At 32.4% G+C, this 13,950-nt stretch overlaps 1 protein-coding gene across 1 annotated transcript in view; it reads left to right on the top strand.

Annotated features, from left to right (window-relative positions):
- Positions 1-13,950, top strand: part of CSMD1 (CUB and Sushi multiple domains 1) — a 1,059,051-nt gene that overhangs the window by 777,850 nt on the left and 267,251 nt on the right. Inside the window, exon 12 of the mRNA XM_058802826.1 lies at positions 4,589-4,701. Coding sequence (XP_058658809.1) covers positions 4,589-4,701 — 113 coding nt within the window. The remainder of the gene's footprint in view (positions 1-4,588; positions 4,702-13,950) is intronic.

Here is a 13,950-nt window from a genome sequence, read left to right as displayed (position 1 = left end):
TCTTAACACCCACACATTTTATTTTAAATAAACTAGAATGCTTTTGCAGGGAGACATCTGAGGACAATATTTCCATCACATGTATTGGCTTATGAATATAGAGATTTATTAATTGTTAATATCTGAACTGTCATATCAAAGTTCTTAGAAAACTCCTAGTTTAATTTGGCTTAAAATATGACGAAGAATTATTTAATTATTTGCTCAATGCTTGTTTTTCTTGGTTTGCAATACCAAGTATCTGCTACTGAGTAAATTGAATTCTATATTCTGAGTATCTGAAAAAGTAAAAAAGAAAAAAAAAATTAAAGCAGACAAGGAAACTCCCTGTTTTGAAGGCTTGCACATTATACTAACAAGAAAACAAATGAACTGGGAATGGATTTCCACACCTGAGTTTATTTTTTCTTGTATTTTGCACACCAGTTGTATAATGCAACAGCCCTTCTGGTGAGGTTGATCTAATTGCTTGTAACTATGACAAAAGGGTTTGCATTTTTTTCTTTATGGTATTGGGATACATTTTTGCTCATAGAGAGTGCAAAACTCCTTAAGAGTCAAATCTTTAAGTAGGAAATTTGCTATCCTAAACTGTTAATGGTTTTCTACACTGTGTACACTTTATATGTCAAAACTTGCCAAAATTATGTCAAAATTTAATCTAGGTGTCAATTTTCTTTTTTTTACCTTTCCATTTGAAGCCATTTAGCCTGTGACTACCTAGTTGACATCTATATTCCATGACTGTGCAAAAAATAAAAATAGAAATTAAAAATATTATTTTATCATATTAATTGCTGTTTAATAAGCAGGACTCCATAATAACATCACCTCCTATAACTTTTCTTAACTTTAATAACATTTTAAAAATTCTGTAGCAGACATCCACTTCTAAATTCATCACTGGCATTTCTAGAACTAGTACAATGGTCCCACTAGAGACACACTTTAATTCTAACCATTTCTTATATATATTTTTTGGACTAAAATAGCAACTGTTTTATCCATATTAGTCCACAGCCCATCCTGTAGGATTATGGTACAGTGTTGGTCCTACCATCTTTACTGTAACTTGTATGTTTGATGAAAGTGAAATCTATGCAAATAAATTTAGCTGCCTTTTGGGCAGTAAAATTAGCATTACACTGAAAATCATTTGAGAAACAAAATTATTAATAACTGAAATACACTCGAATACAGGAAGGCCCAAGGACAAGTCTCATGATAATTAATAATGAATCTGAATTTCTATTGAGACAGTGTTCCTGAAGTTATTAAACACTGGATTGTATCATGCATTATGAAATATGTTATACTTAAACATCACCACAGATATGTGCCATTTCACTTGCTGTTCAGGAGGGTCTTTTGTAAATGCAAAGCAACATCTCTCATAAAACTCTAGGTCCACTTGTAGATATATTACCATAAGAAAGTTCATAACTAAATGTCAGAGTGATTTTCTTTTCAAAATTTTTTATTAGTTGGTTGTAATAACATCTGTTACATTTAATGAGCTTTCAGCAGCACCTTGCAGTTTCTTATTCATCCCAGGAGAATGAGGTCTTACAGCGAAGACTTTTCTAGCTAGTTTTAATTTCTAAATTTCTCAGGGCGTCTTAAAGAAATAATACAGCTTTTCTTACACTCTTCAAGCTTCTGTTGGCAGACAAAATGCCAGAATTTCTGCAGAAATTATGCAGAATATCACTGTAGAATCTCACTCATTTGATTGTAAAACTTTGTAGCTTTTCTGATTTAGTTGCAGATGGTCTGATCTTTAGATGATTACAGACTGGGAAAAACTCGGAGGCAGTAACAGCATGTGTTGATAGACAGATCGGCATTCCTTAAAGATTTGATCTGCTTTATCTTCTGTCCTACCTGAAGGATGTAGTTCTATCTATGGAGGCATTCTCAAGGAATAAAACCAAACAGAAACAACAACAAAACCCAAACTAAACCAGCAAACAAAACAAAACAAAAAAACAGACAGAAACTACCATCACCACCACAAAGAAATGACTGTACATTTTATTGATTTTTGCTTTTGGCTTCTTTTTTCTCTTTTTTTTTTTAGGGGGGGGTGTGGGGGGGAATTGTTTTCTCCCACTTCCTTCCCTTCCAAAAGTCTTGGCCCTCTTCCTATACCCCAACATGTGAATCTGAGGAAGTGATTGTATTTTGTTTGGTTCATATCTATCATGTATGGATAGACCACTGGCATTTTGAAGGAAGGAGGTTCTTCCTATTTGATGTGTTTACCTTTTTCAGTTGTGGCTTTTTCTTTTTCTTTTTTTCTTTTTCTTTTTCTTTTTCTTTTTCTTTTTCTTTTTCTTTTTCTTTTTCTTTTTCTTTTTCTTTTTCTTTTTCTTTTTCTTTTTCTTTTTCTTTTTCTTTTTCTTTTTCTTTTTCTTTTTCTTTTTCTTTTTCTTTCCTTTTCCTTTTTCTTTTTCCTTTTTCTTTTCCTTTTTCTTTTTCTTTTTCTTTTTCTTTTTCTTTTTCTTTTTCTTTTTCTTTTTCTTTTTCTTTTTCTTTTTCTTTTTCTTTTTCTTTTTCTTTTTCTTTTTCTTTTCCTTTCTTCCTTTTTTTTTGCTTGCATTCTGTAGAGACATTTCTATTAATTGAAAGCATTTCATCCTACTCATAAAGACTTAGAATTTTTGGGTTCATTTTATCTGTGTTCAGAAATTATCAATGTAGGTCTCATACATTAATCAGGTTACTGAGTATAAAGAGAGCCATTTAAACAGTTGTTAGTTGGTCCTGCAATAGGTTTACATATCTAAATAGCCATTGAGAAATTTTTGCACAAAACTTGCAAGTTTCCAGTTGTCCTTCAGTGTGTATGTAATCTTTGCATTTTCTTTCTTTGTATATGTATTTCTGCAGGCATCTCCTAAACTACTTTTGTTTGTTACTCACTGTCTGGTGGGGTATTTTCCTTTCCTAAGCTGGTTATATTATTAATTTAAATGAATGTCCCAACTTTACCAACATTCATTATTTTATCAGCAAGAGAATGTTAGATATTCTGACTATACCTAGCATCACTTTGAAACTGTACAGCTCCCAATTAATTTAGTAAGCAGCTCAGTTTTCAGACTAAGCAGCTGCTTTATTTTCATTCTTACACAGGTCAAACTGAACAACCTAGCTATTTATCATTGTTTCCTGATTTCCTTACTTATCCAAGCTAAGCTCTGTTTGTGTGTTTGCATATGCTGACTTATAATGGATTTTTTCCCTTCCTTTTCTGCACCTATAGTATCAAAATAATCAAATACTAACTAAGGTCATAACCAGAAATCTTATAGATCATATTAGAGCAAACTCAGCCATTTTATCAGCAGTTCCAGGTGCTGTGTTCAGTAGTAATGAGTAAGCCCATTCTTCTCATATGGGGATTGTGGTTTTAAATTTTATTTTCAATATATCTGAGTAAGAACCCGAATTATTGTAGATATGGGATATAGTCACTTCTTCATAACCTTGATTGAAGACACAGAGAATTCCTATAACTTGTCTCATGCTTCCTCTGTTCTCACCTTGTTTCTGCTCAGCCTCTCTATTTATTATGTCTTTGCATTTAAGTTTTAACAGTATTAACATCTGGTTTACTATATTTAAATAATATGTATTTGAAATAATCCATACACTGTTTTCTTGAGAAATTCAGCTTCTAGAACATCTTATCTTGGTTTGGCACATCCTCAATTTTACTTAACTGATGCCTATTTGTTTTGCATGATCAAGACAGAGGGCTGGAAGAAAGAGAATTTTCTGGTTTGTATCTAATAAAAGTTTAGTTAGTGAGTGTCTACCACCACTTTTTATGTGTGACTTTTCCCACTCCTTTTTGTAAAACTGTATGCCTATTACCTAGATCTGAATGGTTGTTCAGGACTAGAACCTGATTATGCACTTCTTTTTTCACTATTAAGAAGCAATCTTTCCTAATGATTCTTTTTGACACACAATTTTTTGGTTTCAGAATTATAGATGTATAAGTGACACTACTGACAAGTGCTGAAGTTTTATGATGGGATTCACCAGTTTGCCTTATATGTGTTGTATACTGCACTGTATTTATCTATACTGACTTATCACACATTACTGTGTGAGAAAGAGCAGTTTCCCTAAAATTTGAGAGATCACTCCGAGTTATTTGAATGTAGTAAATGTGATGGTAGTAAGTTCTGAACACACAGGCTGTAAGGCATGTAAAGCAATTTTCTTCACTTTTAAAAAGCATGGCAGAAAACCAATACTGATCCAAACAGGTGAAAACTAATTCATTCAGTCACTCTCATCTCTCACAACTTCATTATTTAAGGGAAACTTTAGGTAGGAACAGCTTTATTAGAAGTGTTTAGTTATTGTTGAATGCAGTCATTCAAAATATTCTTTTCTATTACTTCACATTGTTCTATTTCATATAGAATAGTTCATTTTATCAGAAAAACAACTGATTAGAATAGGATGTGAATAGCTTAAAAGCCAGTGTTTTGTGGTAGTGGTGGTGATAGTAGTATTACTAGTAATTTATGTATCTGCTAATTGACTTTGCCATTCATCCTACATACAGACTCACTGGATCTAGTGTTCCTGATCTAATTGTGAGTATGAGCAACCAGATGTGGCTTCATTTACAATCTGATGACAGCATTGGCTCACCCGGATTCAAAGCTGTTTATCAAGGTATGAGCTACGTTAACTATTTTAAACTTATGTTGTAACTTACTTCAACAAACTAATTTCAAATATGCATTTAGTCCTTTCACAAACTAAATAGGTTTTATGCTGTCTCTATTGTCAATTAATAGTAAATGAAGACATGAATTTTCAAATATCTACAAAATAACTAAAAATATTTGCAAGTAAAAATGAAATTTATTGTTCTAATACTTTTTTGCTGTGAGGTCAATAGAAGCTACAAGTTTCTAAGAGATTTGAAAGGTCCTAAATTTTATATTCTGCTAACACATATCACATTGGATACTATTTGGAAAATATTGTTAATATTCTAAGAATTTTTGTGGTCTTAGTTTTTATAAAACTTATTTTCATGCCTCACTGAGAATCTTCACAGACCTAAGTCAAAATTAGTATGTAATGAAAATAACTGAACAGATATATTGTATATTGTATATTATTGTGGAAATTAGGAAGTTGTATAGAATTGTGGAAATTTAACTAAAAAAATTATCTAAGTTACCCTAGCCTCATTTGTGTTGCTTCTGTCTCAGAGAAATGAGAATCTTTGCAATATAAATATCTGTAGGTTTTTTTTCTTTTTGATGGTGTGAAATTCAGTACCTTCTGAAGTTGATTAATTGTATTAAAAAATACCTGATATGTCTTAGTATGCATTAATGTATTGAATTTTTCCCTTTTCAATAGGTTGTATAGACCTGCAGCTAAAAAGAGCTCTTTCTTATTAACATCTGGTATCATTTTCTGTTAATTTCCATGTTAATTAGTTCACCTTAAGGATAAGGGAAAACACTTGATACTATTTTCAATAGTACCTTATGGGCACATATGATGAAAATTATTTGATAATAATCTTGTCAAAATGAGTTTTGTACAAAAGATGCTGCAAAACATTGAGAGACTTTTCACAGTTCAGTAACTGAAACTAACTGAATTAGAAGAGTGGGAATGCTCCTTAAACATTGTCCATAAACTGAAGTACTCTAAGTGTTTCCCTTCATTTCTAGTTACCTTACTGTTTCAATACCAAAACAGGCAAAATAAAGAATGGAAAGTTATGGAGATGTTAAGGTCAAGTTTAGAAAGCTATACATTTATTGCACTAAGAACATTAAGGCTTGCCTGAGCAGGTTTTTAGAAGTAGGGTCTGTGGCATGTTGTAAATGTTGAAAGGAACAGGAAGGGGAAATATTCCCCAGTGGTCAGCCAGGAAACGTGGTGACACTTCTCCACACCAATAGTTTTCTACTGGTGGTCTCTCCTTTGAGGCAGGTGGTGATGATAGCAGTGATTCGGGTTATACTGCCACCATTGCTTTTCCCTACCACTGTCTTTCTTTGGGACTCACTCAAGCTCGCTGTTTGTTATTCCCACTCATGGTACTGATTGGAGCATGATAGTCAGATCAACTGTTTTACATTCATAGTTTAAGTTTCTATGAGCACATATTGCTGGATAATATTTGAGTGTTTTAATTATTATTATCTACTTCTTTTATGCACCATGTTTTGGTTTTCTTTAATGGGAACTGAAATCAACAAAATAAGGAAAACAGAGGAGAAAGAAGGTGTGATTCTTGTGAGTGAGGGTGGCAATCACTTCCCATGAGAATCCTCCATAACAACACTACTGAGATTTGCTGAGATTTGCAGGTCCATGGCCATGAGAATAACCATATGAGAACAAGGACAATTACAGAGGCTTTTGAAACACTGTCCTAATTGATCAAGTGTGATGTACAAGAGCTCTGAATGAGAAATCAGGTGCAGGCTTGTAGCCCTTCTATGGCTAAGACTTTAAGGACTCTTAAGACATTGTGCCATGCGTTAAACCTGTATAGTTACAGCTCAAGTGTGTTTTATTGCATGAGCACAATCACATACTCTTTATCTAATTACTCTTTATCTTACCCCTTCTTGTATTTTCTGTCATTATTTTATCTCCTGTACTCGAGTAATTTCTAGGGTTTGTGTTTATTTAGAAAATATGTTGTCTTTAAAATTTTCATTTGTGAAATATATTCAGTGGAAATAGTGATTAAAAAGTGAGAGAGAGTGTTGGCAAAAGTTATGTATCTGAAATTTACACTGTTTCCTCAAACCTTCATAATTTCCTCAAAATTATGAACTTTTCCTTCTCATAACCCTATGAAAAAGTTCAAAATTTTAAATTTTTTATATCAGATGATTTTTTTTTTTTTGCTATAATTTCGTTCTGGTACTTCTAATGTAAATTATTCTGTTGTAATTTCTGTATTTGTCTAATGATGTTATTTTATTTATGGAGTTCAACCTCTTATTTCTGGGGACTTTCTGCAAACACCTGAAGTACATAATGTGCATTTTGCAGTAACAATAGCATCTCTTTGATGAAGTATATTGTTATCATTTGGCATTTGGATTTTGGCTTTCAGTCTTGTTTTCCAACCAGTTGTGGATTATTCTGTGTTTTTTTAGTTTTGTAAGTAAATTTCAGAATTCTAAAGTCTGAAATGTTTACAAGTTCAAAAGTTTAGTAAATGTTTTAAGATGAAGGTGAATTATAGATGTTTTTCTCTTTTTCATTTCAATGGTCTCATTAGTTTTATTAGAATTTTCTCATCTTTTATTGTTGATGAAACTTTTAACCATCTGCACTCTCAATACATTTCCTGCTTTAGGGTAAGTATAAAGTTTAAACTTTTATCCTGTCATAAGGTGCCTGAATAAATCTCCTTCCCCTTGTTTAGCAGTCAAAGAACCTCTCTAAAAACAGAATCCAATTTTAATTGTGAGAAAGTTAATAGATTGTGATGTGTAACCTCAAGGACACTATCTTTGTGATTGCAGTTAGCTAAAAAGAAAGCAAACTGCAGTCCTTGATGCCTTATACATGTTCTGTAGACACAAAGTAAAGGACATCCTTATTTGAATCTTTTCTCCCAAAAAGTTGTGAGTTTTGCTCAGGATTGGAACATGATTTCTCCCCCTCTTGGGATATATTTTACAGCTCACCTCCTGAATCTTGACTTTGTGTCTATTATTTTTTATATTATTACTTAAATAATCTCATAGTATGTAGAAAATTCTTACTTTAACTGAACTTCATCTCATTTTAATTATTAATAAAGGATATTAATGATGCAGTTCACCTGTGTTACATTATTAGCATTTCCACCTAAAAATGCATGAAATGACGCTTGTAAATGAGCTGATATGCATAACAGATTTTATGTATGAATAGTAAATTTAATCCTATTTACAATTTGCCTATGGGATGAAGGTCAGGATAATGCAGCATGTTACTGTGACAGCAGGCCTTGTGGCAGTATCGAACAGTGGCGTTAGTTTGCAGTTGCAGCCAAAAAAAAGGACTGGTAAAGTGAATATATGCCTGAGTTTGGCTTGTTCCACTCATTTTATGGGTGTGCCACATCTGTATAAAGGTGTTTATGGCTGTCAGGATCCAAGGTGGATCATGCAGCCAGCTAATCATCAGGCTGCTTCCATGCTTGTGGACCTATTGGCTGTACCACACTGACATAAAAGCACATGACAGCTTGAAGTTTTAGGTGAGAATGTTTTATGACTTTATTATGCTTGAGATGTTTCTCCCATTCAACCCTGTGAACCTGTAATTCTGATAAAAATATTTAATCTTTTGACTTCCAGACTTTATGATAACAAGTATAACATCTGTTTTATAACCTGTTTAGAATTCATTTTTTATTCCTGACTTTACATGATTATGTAAAGTAATTAGGTTATTTCACTAGCCTATCCTTTAGTTCATAACAGTGTTATAAAATAAATCTGGTGGCTCAGTGATATAATTCTAGCATTTTATGTAATTTGAAGTTATTAAGAATTCTTGGAGATGTCAGGAAGTATATCAGCTCCTGCAAGCAGCTGAAAATGTCAGACTTACAACCTTTATTTGTATTGATGTTCAACTGAGCAGTTAAGCTTGTAAGCTCTTCATTATGAGCTTGGAAGAAGATTCTTCTTTGCACTTGAGACTAGTAGAAAAATACTTCCAAAACATATTTCAGTTAGTCAGATAAATGTCAGTTATTTTTGCATAGAATTAATATATATAGCCATGTAAAGTATTAGTAAACCTTAAATCAGTGCAGTTTTTTACAAAAAAAACAACATTCCTATAAATTTTATTACACTACCAATATTGATATAAAACTTTATTACTGTTTGGAGGTTTAATAAAACCTGTGCTGAAAAAATAAATGGAATTAAGACTTTCACAATTGGACATGAACACAGGGAAATCATTATTGACAGTGTAATGCTTGTAAAGAAAACAGATATGAGTAATTCAGTGAAAACTCTGAGTTTCTTTTGCTTTAACCTTTTCTCTCTTTCATAAGCTTAATATATATGAAGTTTTCTTCTTGTATTAAGTTTCTATGTATTATAATTCAGAACATTACTCATACATGTCTTTTTGGAGAACAGGAAATAAATATGTTTCATGTGAATATTTTTATTTATCAAAGCTACTTGGTTCTGTGAAGAACTGTCAGAGTTCCACCATAATACTGTATGAATGAATCTGTTTGTTGTGATACAAAGGGCAGGTTAGTTTTTTGGATGGGCAAATGTCAGTCACCTAATTTCTGCCACAGTATATTATCAATCAGAAGCTTTCCTATCTTTTTGTCTCAACTTTTTAGAATATAACGTTCACATAAGCCTAGAACAGGCATTTCTCCTTTACAGTATACCTGAATTTTCTTTCAATAAATTAATAGTACCACCAGTAGGTTGCTAATAGAGTGAAAAGAGGCGCACTAAGTTACTGAAAATCACTGCAGTTTCAAAGAAATTTTTAATAGTGGGAATGTGTTTGCCTGAGTTTCGTATAATATTTTGGATGGCATACAGGACATACTTTTCATCTAGAAAATACACATCAGCCTAAGGAACAATATAATAGTGATATGCTTTAAATTGTTGAGTGTTTTGCATATTTATATATTAGCAGACTGCAGTGGATAAGACTAAATTTCTGTCTCTGCCACAATCCTTTACTAAACAATCCCAAACAGAAGCTCAGTGAAGAGAATAAATAGGAGTAAGCATGTAGCACCCTACAACTCATTCTCCCTCCTAAATTAACCAAATAACAAAACAAAAATGGCTAGATTGATTACAAATTTGTTAAGTTAATAATTTTTCCTTTTAAAGTTTTATATTAATTGTGTAACTCTGCTTCTTATGTCCTATTTTTATTCGAGGACTTTTCAGATCTTGAGATCATTTTGCTGAACTCTGCTCCACAGAAATACAATCAATGCCTGCTACTCATCTCAGTCAGCTTAAAGATTGACATTGATTTGTTCAGTCATGCTGTTTAGCAATGTATTAGCCTCTTCTGCTATAGCCTTCAATACAATGCATTCTATTGCGCCTATCATGGACATTGTCAATATGCTGCAGAAGAAGATGCATGGTAAAGGAATTAAGGAATATCTTTATTAACGTGTCCATTATTTAAAAATCCAAATTTAAAAAGTAAAATACCCTAAAACTCTTGGAACTTTCTGCATTTACAATTTGATTAGGTACAGCCAACATGCAGCACGTGTGTTCTTTCTTAGTTATATGACATGACTGGAGCTGGGAAGCTGCTGCCTCCCTTCTCCCCTGGACTGCAGCTGTGTCTGACTGATGACACATACCTGTATTTATATCTTTTCAGCTATTGATTTAACAGGTTAGGTTTAAACCCTTTGTTTGCTTCTCTTCATAAAATTATTGAAAGTTGAAACAATAACGTGTCTCTGAATAAGAGAGAATTCTTATGTTTTCACTCAGCCAGTGAAGACCATTCAGTTGCTCAAACTTTTTTGGAAAGAAATTTCACATAATATTTAAACACATTCTGTGTAGAAAATAGATCAGATATTTTTATAGATTTAATGTTTCATATTTTTTTATTCAATGTTCATTGTTCAGTATGTTTGACCTTAACATGAATGTTATTCCCAGACTTTAAACTTTCAACTAAGTTTTACCACGGCTTTTTAAAACCATTATTAACATTTGATGATCTTTTCAAAGATTAGGAACAAATTGTTAAAATAAAACTGGCATAGAATTAGATTCTTGTATCATATATTTGAGCCATAAATATAAGTAATTGATCTTTTGGAGACTTGTTTGTTTATTGTTTTACTTCTGACAGATGTTTCTTTGTACTTTTTTCCTTCTACTGAAAGCAAACAAGAATTGGAACTGAGCAGTTTAATCTAAGTGTTAGAAACATAAATCCTAGTCTTTATTTCTTAGCAGATACAGCTAAATTTGAATGTTTGATCAACAATTTGATAACTTTAGGTAAACAAAAATAGGTGTTTTACCAGTTAAAGCTTTCTCTAATTTTTTTGATATAGAAAACACAGCAGTGTATGCACCATGAACTTAGCTGTCCATTGATGTTGCTTAAGAACACAGTCTTTTCACTCTTTAGGCCAAAATAATTCTCTTTTAGTAATTTGCCTTATTTAATTCATAAAGTGGTGACATAATCAGAATTTCCTGTTAATATCTACAACTGAGATTGTTTGGAATTCTTAAGCACATTTCATTCATTTATAAAGTTCCTGTAAATAATGGTCAGACAGAAAGATGCATCACAACTAGACAGCAATAGATAACATGTTATGATTTTTTTTCTTTTGAATAAGAACGCTTATAGAGCATTTTATTTTTATGCCCATTTTCTGTATTTTTTACTACAAGGTTGAAACCATGAGAGCGATATTGCCTCATCATTTTGAAGCCTTTGGATGCATGACACTCACTCTATGGTTTCAAAAAGCAAACACTTGATTTTAAATGAGTAAATGTTCATGCTGTCGCACCAGTAGTGACACTTGGTTTAAGCTTTATTTTCATGCCTATGTTAATTTAAATAAAAAATCTTTTTCAATTTGTAATGAGAGAATTATTAAATTATATGATGATTGACACACATTGGTCTGTATCGAAAGAGTCATAGAAACATTTGGGTTGAAAAGAACCCTGAAGATCAATGTGTCCAATTATTAACCTAACTTTGCCAAGTCCAAAACTTCTAATATGGATGCTTTATTTTAAGTCTATCTATCAAAGAAACTTCTGAATGATTTGTGAGAAGTGATGTTATCCCTGAAGTCAATAAACTTTAAAGAAAGCATTGTTTTAATAAGCTTGATAAATATTTAATTTTGCCCTCTAAGGGAAAATGCAATATTATTGCAGTTTTTCTTAAAACAATTATCTGGAACAAAAAAAAAAATATTTTTGAGTCAGACTTTGGCTCACAGGATTTCAGTGCATGTATGTGCATAATGTCAGCATAGTAAGTTCTTTTTGTGATACAACACAGGGTAACTTTATTAAAAAAAACTAAATGACTATTCTTATTATAAGCTGAAGAAAAAGATAAAATGACCCTAAGACACTGTACACAAAATCCTGCTTCCAATCAAAACTTTATAGCAGACATTTTAAAAATACATATATATGTATATATATATATATATATAAAGGGTATTTCACATTTTAGAATAATTTCAAAGAATCTGAATAATCTCTCCCCTCAAAATTTACCCAAAATTTTTCATGTTGTGTTTTTTTGTATGTGTATTAGAATACATTTTATACTACAAAATTAGTTCAGTAAATTTTGCATAAACTTTTAAAATAATACACCTAATCCTATATTTACTGCTATTATATATAAAGACCATAGTTTTTTTTTAAGATAACCCAGCTATAAAAGCTGATATTCTTTTGATGAAAAACAGTGATAAAACCCTGCAAATAGGAACTATCTTTATTTTTTGAAAATTTCTATTACATCTTCAAGCAGATGTTCATAAATGTTAAAATTAACCAGGTACGATAAATTTAAAGTGCAGATTTAGCTGAGTAATCTACCTTAAATCCCCATGTAAGTGCTCTCCTTCAGTGACATTTTCACCTTTCATAACTACAATTCAATCTTTGAAAGAAGAATACAAATCCACTGGAGAGGATTAAATCACAGTGATCTGAGGACAATGACACACCTGAGTGAGTAGTCTTTTATCAGCAATGATGAGAGAGACGGGGAGACTGAGAAGTGATCAGAATCTGACTTTATTGTGGACTACATATGCTTATATAGTATTCTAGGAAGGCTAGTAATGTTTTACTGCAATGATTGGGTTAATCATTACATCAACAAACTTATACATTTTACAATATCCCTTGCTTGCAGAGCTTGATGTAATTTTCTTTTCTGGTAAGTCTTGATTTAATCTTTAAAGTTCTGTTTGCTCTTGCCAAGGCATTCTGATTTGATAATCTCTTATGCCAACCAGGTCCGAAGTCCCTCATGTGTGTTCCAACAGTTTTGCATGTCTTTTCATGTGGCTTTAATGGCCTTCATTGTGGTTTTTTCCTAGTTAGGGAGAAGTGTGTTTGTGTACATGTTGTTGTGGTTAAGCCCAGCAGGGGCAAGGAAGGAGAGATTCTCCATGCTTCCTTTGAGAGGCCAGACCTGGTGGGACAGTCATTCCATGGCCGAGACGCCACCCCTAGGTTTTAGGGGAGGGGGATCAGAGGTGCTCTTCACAGGCAGGCCAGGATGTACAAAGGTACAAAGGCGCCTTGCCAGGGCTTTATCACCAGTGTGTTGGTGTATGACATCAGTGTTCTCCATACAAATCTTCACCTGATTGCATCCAAATCCTTGGAGTCCTGATTCCTGTCCACTGTAGACCATCTCCATCACTGCTAACTTCTCATATAGGGTGTAAATTTATTTAGTAAAACTGGTGTCTTAGAAATGCCATACTGGAACTCGGCACGACCCACATAATGATATTTTTGTACAGTAGATTCATTTTAGCTGTTATTGAGATTTTTAAAAGATCTGGAATTTCTTGTTCATATTCATTTTTCCATCTTTTTAAGCCAGGCTAGATTCCTATTATCATCTCAATAAAGTAAATTGCAGTTTTTAGGATTTTGATGCTCATTGGTATGGTTTTCTTTTAGTAACTAACAGCATGAAAAGACAAAAGATGGTCAGATTTGGGTCATTAAACAGTTTCTGCATCATTCGTACCTTCATTATAGTAGGTATAGTATATGGAAATTCATTTATTGAATTTCTCAAATGTCACTGTTGATTACTCAGTTACATGATTTCAAATGGAAAATTTTATTTGAATCTCAAATATTATTGAAAACACCATACTGGTAA

This window comes from Ammospiza caudacuta, chromosome 3, assembly GCF_027887145.1.
Source record: "Ammospiza caudacuta isolate bAmmCau1 chromosome 3, bAmmCau1.pri, whole genome shotgun sequence".
NCBI lineage: Eukaryota > Metazoa > Chordata > Aves > Passeriformes > Passerellidae > Ammospiza > Ammospiza caudacuta.
Note: the sequence above shows the minus strand (reverse complement) of the source record. Positions and strands in the feature narration are given on the sequence as shown.